The 14,595-nt window shown below is 43.3% G+C and overlaps 1 protein-coding gene across 1 annotated transcript in view; it reads left to right on the forward strand.

Moving 5' to 3' along the window:
• LOC106577038 (C-terminal-binding protein 2) overlaps positions 1-14,595 on the forward strand; it is a 101,546-nt gene that overhangs the window by 19,126 nt on the left and 67,825 nt on the right. The window contains exon 2 of the mRNA XM_045700861.1: positions 7,017-7,190. Coding sequence (XP_045556817.1) covers positions 7,133-7,190 — 58 coding nt within the window. The 5' untranslated portion in view covers positions 7,017-7,132. The remainder of the gene's footprint in view (positions 1-7,016; positions 7,191-14,595) is intronic.

Here is a 14,595-nt window from a genome sequence, read left to right on the forward strand (position 1 = left end):
TGGATGAATATACAGGTATAACACATTTGTCATTGGTTTCTTGCTGTCTCTCTCAGTGGTACAGCTCTATCTGAAGGGGATATTACATGTGTACACCTGGTAGTTCAGGATGATATTTGTAGTTTTATTTCATCCTTCATCCCTCCTGATGTGTTCACTGACTTTTAGTCAAAACCCACCGACATTCTAGACGTTTCCTACAGAGAACTAGTCCCACGAGATTCTACCCTCCCCTCCTTCTACCCCTCCCCCCTCTTTTTCTCTCTCTCTCTCTCTCCCTCCCTCTCATTCTCTCTCTCGAAGTATGGTGTCACGTTGAGCCTGTAATATCGCCCACACGGACTAGGCCTCCTGGGTAGTTTAGCTTTCACCATTTTTTTTCTCTCCTTTCCTTCTCTACCTAATTTTTTGATATTCACAAAGACTTCTTTCTGTGCCTGGTCTCCCCTGACATTGGGCAGCTGGCTTTCATCTTACGTCTCTCATAAAAAGAAAGAGCAAGAGGGAGTGTGGGTAAGAAAATAGAGAGATTTTAGTGTGTAGTAGTTTGAAGAAAACTTGATATCACTCTTCAGAGATTGAAATGTTTCTCCCAGATTTGGCGTCTCCCTGTTAAACACATCATCTGGGAAGAATTTGGGATAAAAGTGAATACATTTTGCTCCATTAATTGTGGTGACCTACCTACTCATGATTTATCACTAGTGGATCTTTTAAAGTGGTGTCACTGTCATCAAAAGCCAGCTCAATTGCTTATAGTGGTCACAAAGACGCATCTGTGATACTACACACTGTGTGCGTATGACCTCCCCATCCATTTTGTAGCCTTATAGCATGGTATCCATTTTAAGCTTATATGTCAACATCCCTGTGTGTGTGCGTTATATGTAGTTGATTTTACATGACCACACATCCACATGCTCAGTACCTCCCTGGTTAAAACAACTGCCCCCTGTGCCAGACCAGCACAACGTGTGAGATCTGACACGGTCAAATGTTTAATGGTGAAGGTGCCAAAACAAACCACTGCACCTCTACACTCTTAGAAAAAAAGGTTACAAAAGAGTTCTTCGGCAAAGGAGGAGCCTTTTGGGTTCCAGGTAGAACCCTTTTGGGTTCCAGGTAGAACCCTCTGTGGAAAGGGTTCAAATGGAATCCAATGGGTTCTACCGGGAACCAAATAGGGTTCTTCAAAGGGTTCTCCTATGGAAACAGCTGAAGAAGCCTTTTAGGTTCTAGATAGCACCTTTTTTTCTAAGAGTGTAGAAACTCCAACAGACACTGATGTGTGTGTGTGTATTGTCTTATTTCCCAGCTGATTCTTGTTATTCTATCCCTACTGTGTTGTGCTTGGCTGACTGTATTGAGGGTACTGTGAGAGGTAGTTAGTAGGGTGTTAGTTAAAAGAGGGAAGGGGAGTGCTGAAAGTGCAGAAACAGCCAAAGTGGTGTGGTGATGAATATGTGTGTGTGTGTGTGTGTGTGTGTGTGTGTGTGTGTGTGTGTGTGTGTGTGTGTGTGTGTGTGTGTGTGTGTGTGTGTGTGTGTGTGTGTGTGTGTGTGTGTGTGTGTGTGTGTGTGTGTGTGTGTGTGTGTGTGTGTGTGTGTGTGTGTGTGTGTTTTCTTTGGGCCAGAGACCTGTGTTCTCCCTGAATCAGGTTCTCAGCTCTTTTAAAAGAGCTCTTCCTGTGAGCCCACTCAGGAAATTGTTGCTGAGCACTTGGCAGTGGACTTGGACAATCCCAGAGGCTATGTGCGTTTTTGTGTATGTGTTTGCTTGGAAACTTCTGTATGACTGTGTGTGTTTGTATGTGTGCTTGGACACTTATTTGTATTTGTGTGTGTGTGTGGGGGGGGAGGGGGGGGTCAACACTATTTTCCCAGCCTGTACCTCTGTGTATTTCTGTCAGAATAAGCCCCTGTAATTGTTTAGTTCCATAAGTCCACTTAGAGTTACAGCTCACCAGTGTATTCAATAAGGGCTTCTGAGTGACTGTTTCCTCTGACCCTCTCCTGGTTAGTTCTCCACTCAAACGTTGTTGATGTTGACCCTTCAACCTTCTCAACGGAGTTGACATTTCGGCCTTTTCAGTGGAGTGGGTCTAACATTGTGTCCATCAAAGAGATAGTTTCATGACCTTTCACCCATGTATTATATATGTTAATGCTCCACTACATCCCTGGCCATCACCTCCTCTGTGACCCCAGGGAAGGCTCTTGACCATCACTGACACTATTTATCATCTCTCTAGGACCGTAGCTTTGGCCTCTCTGAACAACATACGTACAATCATATTCTGATTGGCTGGGCCTGGCTCCCAAGTGAGTAGGCCTATGCCCTCTCAGGCCCACCCACGGTTGCACCCCTGCCCAGTCATGTGAAATCCATAGATTAGGGCCAATTAATTGATTTCAATTGACTAATTTCCTTATATGAGCTGTAGCTCAGTAAAATCGTTGAAATTGTTGCATGTTGCGTTCATATTTTGTTCAGCTTTGCACATTCTTGGTATTCTCTCAACCAGCTTCATGAGGTAGTCACCTGAAATGCATTTCAATTAACAGGTGTGCCTTGTTAAAAGTAAATTTTTTGGAACTTCTTTCCTTCTTAACGCGTTTGAGCCAATCAGTTGTGTTGTGACAAGGTAGGGGTGGTATACAGAAGATAGCCCTATTTGGTTAAAGACCAAGTCCATATTATGGGAAGAACAGCTCAAATAAGCAAAGAGAAACAACAGTCCATCATAACTTTAAGACATGAAGGTCAGTCAATACGGAAAATCACAATAGCTTTGAAAGTTTCTTCAAGTACTGTTGCAAAAACCATCAAGCGCTATGATGAAACTGGCTCTCATGAGGACCGCCGCAGGAAAGGAAGACCCAGAGTCACCACTGCTGAAGAGGTAACATCAACTGTTCAGAGGAGACTGCGTAAATCAGTCTTTGTGAGACGCAGAGTAGGTGAACGGATGATCTCAGCATGTGTTGTTCCCACCGTGAAGCATGGAGGAGGAGGTGTGATGGTGTGGGTGTGTTTTGCTCATGACACTGTCAGTGATTTATTTAGAATTCAAGGCACACTTAACCAGCATGGCTACCACAGCATTCTGCAGCGATACGCCATCCCATCTGGTTTGCACTTAGTGGACTATAATTTGTTTTTCAACAAAACACACATCCAGGCTGTGTAAGGGCTATTTGACCAAGAAAGAGAGTGATGGAGTGCTGCATCAGATAACAATCACAATCACCCAACATCAACTCAGTTGATATGGTTTGGGATGAGTTGGACCACAAGCAGCCAAAAAGTGCTGAGTATATGTTGGAACTTTTTCAAGACTGTTGGAAAAGCATTCCTCATGAAACTGGTTGAGAGAATGCCAAGAGTGTGCAAAGCGATTATCATGGCAAAGGGTGGCTACTTTGAAGAATATAAAATATAAAATATATTTTGATTTGTTTAACACTTTTTTGGTTACTACATGATTCCATATGTGTTATTTCATAGTTTTGATGTCTTCACTATTATTCTACAATGTAGAAAATAGTAAAAAATAAAGAAAAACCCTTGAATGAGTAGGTGTGTCCAAAGTTTTGACTGGTACTGTATATATTTATACATACTCCAGACTCCAACATTTCTCGTCTTAATACACCCGCAATAACATCTGCTAAATATGTGTCTGTGACCAATAAGATTTGATTTTAGATGACACTGAGACAAAGAACAGAGCAGAATTTTCTCCTTTTTCAACTTTTTTAGCCAAACTATTTTTGTAAGGAAAGCCAGGAAGGCTTGACCCGTCTAGTCTGGGTAATATCTAACTCTCCAAGTCCTCCTTACTTCAGAATCTGGAATGGCTCTTTGATGTTGTCGACAATGAAGAGGGCTGTGAAGTGGGCTTTGTTTTTACTGTTTGGCTCTCCCCGGTGTCTTTCTCACTGAAACACCCACACGCTCAGCCACACACAGCCCCCGAGTGCTGCCATACATTGAGAGGTCTCAACCCCCGAGGACAAACATTTGAGAGAAACTAGTCGCACAAATTCTGAGCGAATATTGCATTAACAAATGCCCTCCTTTCCAGACCAGTGTGGTCACAGCTCTCCCTTCGCTGTGAGTCATGTGGGCCGCATCAGCCAGGCCTGTCAGCATTAGAGAAGCCAATATTTCACTATGGCTTCTCTGGGAGATCCCAGATACGACACACACAATAATACCTCAATAGAAATCCACTGATCAGTTAGAACACAGGGTTAAAGGTTATTATCAGTGGTGTAAAGTACTTAAGTAATAATACTTTAAAGTACTTCTTAAGTCATTTTTGGGGGTTTCTGCAATATTTTGGACAACTTTTACTTTTACTCCACTACATTTCCTCCCCCCAAAAATTTACTTTTTACTCCATACATTTTCCCTACCACCTAAAAGTACTCATTACATGTTGAATGCTTAGCAGGACAGGGAACTGGTCCAGTTCACGCACTTATCAAAAGAAAATCCCTTGTCGTCCCTACTGCATCTGATCTGGCAGACTCACTAATTTATGTAGATTATGTCTGAGTGTTGGAGTGAGCCCCTGGCTATCTGTAAGTAAAAAGAAAAAAATAATTGTGCCGTGTCGTTTGCTCAATATAAAGAATTAGAAATGATTTCTACTTTTACTTTTGATACTTAAGTATATTTTAGCAATTATATTTACTTTTGACACTTAAGTATATTTTAAACCAAGTACTTTTAGACTTTTACTCAAGTAGTATTTTACTGGGTGACTTTCACTTTTACTTGAGTAATTTTCAATTAACGTAACCTTTTGCTCAAGTATGAAAATTGGGTACTTTTTCCACCACTGGTTATTATGAGTCCAAGACAACGCTTTGGATGTAAATGAGATGAGCTGGGTGATTAGAAAGATGACGAGATAGAGAGATGAATAGATGGAGAGATGGAGTGATTACTGAGACAGTAATCAGGATAAAGGGAAGAGAAAGGCTGTGAAGTGGTGGGAGTGAGAAAATATCGGAGTGTGTGTGTGTGTGTGTGTGTGTGTGTGTGTGTGTGTGTGTGTGTGTGTGTGTGCAGGGTTTAAATGTCAAACCTAATCACTGTAGAGAGAGATGAACTTTACACGTCACACACCTGGCAAGCTGATGCTGCTAGTTTCCCATTACTCCTGTTTTCTACTTCCTTTTTTAATATGGCTTTTCAAAGTGAAGTTCAGCACATCTTTCTCCCTCTCACTTGGTCCCCTCCTCCCCTCCTGCCTATATTTTGCTGAGACAGTCACCATGTCTGCTGAGTAACTGACCCACATTCCACAGTGTGACAGGATACCCTTAGGGCAGGGGTGTCAAACTCATTCCACAGAGGGCTGAGTGTCTGCAGGTTTTTGTTTTTTCCTTTCAATTAAGAGACAACCAGGTGAGGGAAGTTCCTTACTAATTAGTGACCTTAATTCATCAGTCGAGTACAAGGGTGGAGCAAAAACCCGCAGACACTCGGGCCTCCGTGGAATTTGTATTTGTATTTATTAGGGGTAGCAGCTACTCTTCCTGGGGTCCAAACAGAGTTTGACACATGTGCCTTAGGGCAGTGTTTCCCAACCCTGGTCCTCGAGTACCCCAAACAGTACACGTTTTCATTGTAGCCAAGGACAAACACACCTCCTTCAGCTCATTGAGGGCTTGGTGATTAGCTGACAGGATGAATCAGGTGTGCTTGTCCAGGGTTACAATAGAAGTGTGTGCTGTTGGGGGAACTGGAGGAGCAGGGTTGGGAAATGCTGCCTTAGTAGAAGTGTGTCTTTAGCTGCGTTTAGACAGGCAGCCCAATTCTGATATTTCTTTTCACTAATTGGTCTTTTGCTCAATCAGGTCAGCTGTAAAAAAAGATCTGATGTGAAAAGATCTGATGTGATTAATCAAAATAGCAATTAGTTGAAAAAAGATCAGAATTGGGCTGCCTGTCTAAATGTGTGTGAGGGGGTGAGAGCACATGTTTGCATGTCTGTATCTTTGTGTGTGCTGTGGGGTATCTGTGTTCAGCCTCAGGGTTTAGAGGGGAATCCGTCTCTGAACAGGGAAATCTCTGACCACTGAGAGTTAATTGATGTTCCGCTCATCTGCATGTGTCTGTGTTTTTTGTTTGCTTTTGGTGTCTGGCCGTGACAGTCAGATTTTTGCACAGCGCTCGGAGATAGCACTCCCTCTACTGGTCACCATGTGTCCTTGCAGGGTACTGTCCTTTACAATAAAGAGAACGGTCCCAAATTCACCTCAGCCCTTGGTTCCTTAATGTGATCAAGATTTTTGAAGGTGACAATGCCATAGTAGATGAATAGCAACTCTGGAAATCTGAACATCTTTTTTTCCCTCTGTGTTGTCATTTCTTGTTCCATTAAATCAAATCAAAAATCACATCAAATGTTATTTGTCACATGCACCGAATACAACAGAATACAACTCACAGTGAAATGCTTACTTACAAGAGCAGCAGTAAAATAACAATAGCGAGGCTATACAGGGGGTACCGGTACAGAGTCAATGTGCGGGGGCACCGGTTAGTCGAGGTAATTGAGGTAATATGTACATGTAGTTAGAGTTATTAAAGTGACTATGCATAGATAATAACAGAGAGTAGCAGCAGGGTAAAAGAGGGGGGGGGCAATGCAAATTGTCTTGGTAGGCATTGATTAGATGTTCAGGTGTCTTATGGATTGGGGGTAGAAGCTGTTTAGAAGCCTCTTGGACCTAGACTTGGCGCTCCGGTACCGCTTGCCGTGCGGTAGCAGAGAGAACAGTCTATGACTAGGGTGGCTGGAGTCTTTGACCATTTTTAGGGCCTTCCTCCGACACCGCCTGGTATAGAGGTCCTGGATTGCAGGAAGCTTGGCCCCAGTGATGTACTTCTGTAAAGGACAGATGTTCACATTTAGTGTCTACATGTTAGATTGTCTTTTGGATGGGTCTGATGATGATTGGTGTGTGTAACCTCTCTTTTTCCTCTGTGTGTTTCAGGTGTGTGGTGTGTTGGCATGCTTCGTGGGGAATTCTGGGTAGAGTGCTAGCTTCCTAAAGATTGGCCGATAGGAGGAAAAGAGAACAGAGGAGGATAGGAGGAGAGGAGTGCCAACATGGCTCTGCCCGACAAACACAAAGTGAAACGCCAACGACTAGACAGAATCTGTGAAGGTAAGAGACACTTCTATTTTTGTACACTTAGGGGAAAAAAGGGTTCCAAAAGGGTTCTTTGGCTGTCCACATAGGACAACCCTTTTTGTAAAACCCTCTGTGCAAATCTACCGATGTGTCCTTGAGCAAGGCACTTAACCCTAATTGCTCCTGTAAGTCGCTCTGGATAAGAGCATCTGCTAAATGATTAAAATGTAAATGTAAAATGTTCTACCTGGAAACATAAATGGTTCTTCAATGGGTTCTCCTATGGGGACAGCCGAAGAACCCTTTTAGGTTCTAGATTGGAACTTTTTTTTAATCTCTTTTCCTATCTACTTTTCCACTGTTTCCTCCTCTGTCATACTGCTGAAACTGAATCACCCCGCATTGAGACAAAGATGTTCTCAACCTGAGTCATATCTGTTCCACTGGAAGAGACTAAAGGAAGTATTTGCTGTAGTGTGCAGGTCATATAGTCCTAGTGGTTGTGAAGAGGATCTCTTTTTCTCTCCTCTCCCCTTTTCTCCCCAATTTTGTGATATCCAATTGGTAGTTACAGTCTTGTCCCATCGCTGCATCTCCTCTACGGACTTGAGAGAGGCGAAGGTCGAGAGCCATGTGTCCTCCAAAACACGACCCTGCCAAGCTGCACTGCTTCTTGACACACTGCTCGCTTAACCCGGAAGCCAGCCGCACCAATGTGTCAGAGGAAACACTGTACAGCTGGCAGCCGTTATCAGCTTGCAGGAGTCCGGCCCGCCACAAGGAGTCGCTAGAGCGTGATGGGACAAGGAAATCCCAGGAGGCCAAACCCTCCCCTAACCCGGATGATGCTGGACCAATTGTGTGCCCCCTCATGTGTCTCCCGGTTGCGGCAGGCTATGACACAGCCTGGGATCGAACCCGGGTCTGTAGTGACACCTCAAGCATGTAGTGCCTTAGACAGCTGCGCCAATCGGGAGGCTCTCTTACTCTTTCTGTCTGTCTTTCTCTCTCTCTTTCTCTCTCACTCTGTCTCTTGCTCTGTCTCTCTCTCGCTCTCTGTTAGCTATAGCCCATCCATCAGCAGAGGTTATAGCAGTAAAGCCTGCTGTCAGCCCTGTGTTAGAAAGGACCTGACCACGCTGGGTAGGGTCACAGTAGGAATGGTCCTGGCTCCTGTTCTCACTGTCTATTTGTCTGAGAGACAATATCAGTCGCCGTGACTGGATTAATCTCCTGTACTGAGAAGATCATGTCAGCAGAGATCATATTTAGCTCACAAAATCAGCTCATCTTTGTGTGTGGGTGTGTGTGTGCATATAGCCTGCGTGTGTGTGTGCATATAGCCTGCGTGTGTGTATATGAATAGCCCATCAGGTATTTTAACCCTATAACTTTGTCAAAATGTAGAGAGGGACTGAGTTAACCTGCTTCATGACGTAGCCCTCTATGTAATCATCATGTGTCACTATGCTGACTCATCACATCACTCTCACTCTACCTTTTGTCTGCCTCCCTTCATGTTAACCGCAACACTACAAGTCAATGAGAGACATGGTTAGTCACAACAGGGCCTGACTGACTTTCACGTTTAACTTTAGGAATGACTCAATCCAGCCAGAGTTATCCATCTGTCACGAAACACAAGGCATTTTCCACTAAGAATGAGGTTTTCCAGGCTAATGGTGGAACTACCTGGTAGAGCCAAATGGAGTCCCTGGGATAGTGTGGGTGAGAGGGAATGAGAGAAAGCGTTTGATACTTCCCCACCTCATGTGAAAGGAATTTGTAGTACCTTCATAAGGGGTATTCAGGCTGGGGATTGTGTTACTATATTTTAGCCTCCACACACTGGCACCATTATTCATAAGTGATGGGGGAAACAATCCATACAGTTACATATCGGGATCTAATTTTTTACGATATATCCTATAGTATCGTTGTGACCATATCGCAATATTATTTTTGTGCTAGTTGGCTGTACCTGCACCAAAACTCCAGTATTTTTCCTTCGTAGCTTGTTCTCCACCTTCTTTTTAAATATGGAGCCAATTTGTTTTCAACACTTGTATTTCCATGACTGATCAAAACTCATTTTTATCATGGCTCGTTCTTGTCCCTCTGCAGCAGACAAATGGTTGGAACATCGAATTACAATAAAATCACAGTATCCAATCACAATGCATATAGAATCGTGAGAATCGCAATACGTATCGTATCGGGCACCTAAGTATTGTAAAAAAGATCGTATTGTGAGGTCCCTGGCAATTCCCATGGTAGACGTACACACCACTTCCCCTCCCTCTACTCTACTGTAGCTTTCCAGACCCGCAGCACGCCTTGCCTATAGTCTTTAACAACCTTTACTGTGTGTGTGTGTGTGTGTGTGTGTGTGTGTGTGTGTGTGTGTGTGTGTGTGTGTGAGACACCCGTGGGACCAACGGCCCTGCCCAGCCCTCCAAACCACAGCATTGATGGTTGTCTTACAGGGCCTGGGAGAGAAAGTAAGGAACCTCAGGCCTGGCCAAGGAGAGTGGGAGGGAAGGAAGGGGGGAGGGAGAGAGAGGGGGTATAGGAGGTTGGAAGTGGGTTGGCAAGAGACTCTTAAAATCTAGTTTGATGTTTCCAGATTGCTGTGCTGCTTGCTGCTGAGTAGAGACTTTGTAATAAAGAGAATCACTTCACCAAACGTTGGAATTGGTTATGTGCGCTAGGCTCTGACGGTCATTTTCTGTTTTATAAGAGCCGCTGCGTGTGTGTAAATGTGTATGCTTATTTGTATGTGTGTGCTTGTGCATGCCGGGAAAGGCAAATGAACCTAGCACTACAGTACTGCACTATGCTCCTTTGCTCCCCAGTATCTCTACTTGTATATTCATCTTCTGCACATCTATCACTCCAGTGTTTAATTGCTAAATTGTAATTATTTCGCCACGATGGCCTATTTATTGCCTTACCTCCCTAATCTTACCTCATATGCACACACTGTATATAGATTTTTCTATTGTGTTATTGACTGTACGTTTGTTTTTTCCATGTGTAACTCTGTGTTGTTGTTTGTGTCACACTGCTTTGCTTTATCTTGGCCAGGTCGCAGTTGTAAATGAGAACTTGTTCTCAACTGGCCTACCTTGTTAAATAAAGGTGAAATTAAAAATAATTGTTAAAAACTATTTGCTTTTTTGTGTTAGGATATCTGAACACGTGCCGTTTGAAATTCTTTACAAGGAAGACCTTTCTGTCCTGTTTCTTTTTCTGTATAAAATAGACCAAAGAAAAACAGAGGCGATCTTTAAATAAGAGCATCACTCCTCTGCCAAGCGGGGGTGGGGGTGGTCTTCTAACCCCCATAATGCATCTCTCCCCGCCAGTCAGAAATGAGAGCCACATGTGCATCCCTGGCCGGTCCAAGCCACTAACCCTTCACCCTGGGAAGCAGAATGTTTTTAACTCACTTTATTGGTTGATATAATACACACACAGCCAATTGGCCAGTGTTCACTAGTGTTGATTTTTCAGTGTAACATTTCTATTGTTCATTCAGGTGTTAAATTAACACTCATTGGTCTAAAAGAAAAAGCAGTGTTGGTGTTACTAACCATTGTTAAACCAAATCCATGCTCATCATTATCATATATCCCAGCATGCTCTATTGCAGGTAAAAATGTTTTGAATATGTATGTTTTTGATTAATTAATTAATGTTATGCTACTCAAATATACATAACATACATTTTACTAAACTAATCCAATCTATTACTTAGACTTATTGCACCCATTACTGAAATGGTTGTTCCAGTTTAGATGATTTAGGTAGTCTCATAATTTTGTCTTCCCAACTCGGCAGTCATTCAGAATGCAGGTTACGGGTGAATAAAAATTCCAAATGTTGGATATCCCCACTCTGGCTGAATTCCATTAGTAATTACAAATCACTTTACAAGCCAGAATAATGTGACTTGCAGGCCTGATTTTGCTTTCAGGCTACTGTGTTAGGGTAAACTAGGCCCCCAAAATAAGGCCTTATGAAATATGTGTTGTATTGTGTTAAATAATTACATTTTTATGATAACATATTCACTTAGGATTTCACTTGGTGAAGGCCACAGGGCTGAAAATGGATGAATGCAACAACCATGTCTCTGTCACTAACAAATACAGTCATGGGTGGTAACTCTACAATTTACTAAAGGCAAGGCACTCTGGGAAATATGCAAATGCAGATTAACACTAAGCAGTGTGTTAATTTAACAATGAAAAGTGTGGACCTGTATAGACACTGGACCAGTGTTACATTTAACACTCTGTGTTGATTTAACACTGGAGAATTTGCCGTGCTTCTAAAACTGGGGTTTTGCTTCGTGGCTATTGGTTGATTTGGCAACAGCAGTGTTTCCTCTGTTTACAGACAATTAGGTCATTCTACCAGAGATAATGGCCCTGTTCTGCTGCACTGCAGCTCTGAATCTGTGTGGTAAATTATGCTTATTGAGGAACTTTACACATTGTGGACGGGTGAATCAGGTTATTAACATGCTATGGAAAACCATGTGAAGTAGGCCGTGGGTCATACATGGCCTTTAGGAACATGATGTAGATTAGTGATGTAATGCAGATAGAGTATACTTGATAGAGACATGTTTTGAGACGATGAACCCTCAAGTATTAAACATATTTGAGTTTTTACGACCGCTTTAGACTATCATGCACTGTACATAATTCCAAACAACCACGCTTGCTAAGTACTTAAATGTGTAGTGTGTTCTTCTCAGGCATAATGATATGGCTATTTTAAGATAGACCAAGGAAATGCAGTCTAAGACAATATTTTAAAAACCTACCACTCTGAGGCAAGAAATGTTCTGCACAGGCACATTTTATTTCCTTAATTAGAACAAGCTTGACAAGGTAAACAAACCAGCTGCTTGAATCTATTACCAGAATCGTGGAACTGAAGCATGAAATAGTCAATATGAATTTGATGAATGAAAACAAGATTGGTCTTTGTAAGGATGACAGCCACGGACCATAATGGCACGGTGTGATTGAATATTCCATCACTCAGCTTTCTAAATGAGACCAAACTAACCACATTTCTGTTCTCAGAATAACCGTGTCAATAGAATCTCTGTTTATATCGGACTATTGATTACATTGTTAAAGATCCTGATGAGTACTAACTGTGTCTGCCTGCAGTGGACACTAGATTCATTATTGCTGCTCTCTGAAGTGAAGGGCTTCTGTTTGGCCTTAATAAAGGTATCCATGGGGGGTGCTTAACCGTAACCTCCTTACCCCTAAAGGAAACAGTAAGTGTTTTTTGTGTTCGGTCTGATTAGTGTCCAAAGAGTATGTAGACTCAGACACATTAACCAAGAATAACAACTAAAATGATTCACTAAGACCTACTCGGTTTATAAACAGGTGAAGGGCTTGCGTGTTTTAGGAATGAAAGTTACAAAATGGACCTTTAATGAGGAGATGGTGAGAAACGTCTTCTGTCAGACATCCGCTGTCATCTGCGTATGACAACTGACTGCATCACCCTGTGCTTGGCCCAGCTGCAGTGGCTTGCTGCCCGACCTCGCCCTCCCCTCCAGCCCACCTCTCAAAACACTGCAGCGCCCCCTCCCTCACCCCCTTGTCCCGTCTGTCTGCTCCATCTGTGTACCCAGCATGCTCTGGTTTGGCTACTGCTACGGCTGCAGGGTAGCACTCCAGAACCCAGTGCCACGATATTTAGTCAGATCTAAGTGACGTTGTAAGCAGAAGGTGTGAAGGTGAGGGGAGAGCAGAGATGGGGGGAGGGTGAGGAGGTGAGGGTGATGGTAATAACTAGATGGGGAATGTGGTTCTTCTCACATACATGTACATGTTAAGAATCCCCACAAATGTTTGTTGTAAAATGAGTTTATTTAGGAATTAAGGTTTCAAAACGTCTAAACATTGTAAGAGGGTCACTTAAAACATGGACTACCAATTTGCAGCACCTGCCTGGATAATGCATGGCAGCACATTTACAGCAGATGGTAAACCATTCGTTGGCTGTTGCAGTGGAGAGGTGAGGGGTATTTGTGCAATCAGCCATGAAAAAATAGGAGAGGTATCCTGATGGCTTTTTCCCCAATAGGGGAGCCTTGTACCAAGCCCCTGATACGCTCATCCCCCCTTCTCCTAGCATCCAGTCAGGTTATGAACATCCCAAGCAACCATATTTGCCCCCCCCCCCCCCCTGGGTTTTGTTCCAGGCTCCCAGCCAAGAGCCACAGACCCTTTATGGGCTTATGGAGAGGGGCTTGAAGGATTGTGTGTTGGGGGAGGAGAAGAACTCATCTGGTGTCCATAATCTCACAAATCCCAGGGAAGGACGACCATCTTTTGAGCGGCCAGGCTGGAGGAGAGATGACTTTGTGTGTGTGTGTGTGCATTGTACAGTATTTATGGGAGTTAGCTTGTGTGTGTGGTAGCAGTCAAGTCTTGGAAATGAGTTCTCATAAAGACAAGTCACATGTACTGCAAAGAGAAAACAATAGGCTGTTCTAAAAGAACTGTGTCTGTTCTGGTTTGGGCTGGAAGGAGGAGGGGCTGAAGGGAGATGGTGACAGTGGCGAGAGGTGCATTGTGGGATGCAGGATCTGATAGTGGGAGAATCTCAATTGCATTTCCTTGACTCCTCACGTCCTCTCTCCTCGCAATCTTCATGAAAGTCATTAGAGGAGAAGGTCAGAGGGGAGGCACCTCTGACTTTCTCATGCAATACGTTTTGAGAACGCCGTAGCGCGATATATATTTACAGTGAACACTGCAGAAGTTAACTTTTTCCTCTGCTACGCTTTCGTCCGCGTGAGGCTATAATACGTTGAGTTGCATTTTTGTCCCCCCCCAGTTTTATCATTGAATATGATACAAAATGAGGCAACCGGTGAATTAGGACCATGCGGACGCCTCCGAGCTGTCGGGTAGGCTGTTTGGAGTGTTTATTATAAATAAATAAATATATATATATATATATATATACACTGCTCAAAAAAATAAAGGGAACACTTAAACAACACAATGTAACTCCAAGTCAATCACACTTCTGTGAAATCAAACTGTCCACTTAGGAAGCAACACTGATTGACAATACATTTCACATGCTGTTGTGCAAATGGAATAGACAACAGGCGGAAATTATAGGCAATTAGCAAGACACCCCCAATAAAGGAGTGGTTCTGCAGGTGGGGACCACAGACCACTTCTCAGTTCCTATGCTTCCTGGCTGATGTTTTGGTCACTTTTGAATGCTGGCGGTGCTTTCACTCTAGTGGTAGCAGGAGACGGAGTCTACAACCCACACAAGTGGCTCAGGTAGTGCAGCTCATCCAGGATGGCACATCAATGCGAGCTGTGGCAAGAAGGTTTGCTGTGTCTGTCAGCGTAGTGTCCAGAGCATGGAGGCG

This window comes from Salmo salar, chromosome ssa18, assembly GCF_905237065.1.
Source record: "Salmo salar chromosome ssa18, Ssal_v3.1, whole genome shotgun sequence".
Taxonomy (NCBI): Eukaryota; Metazoa; Chordata; class Actinopteri; order Salmoniformes; family Salmonidae; genus Salmo; species Salmo salar.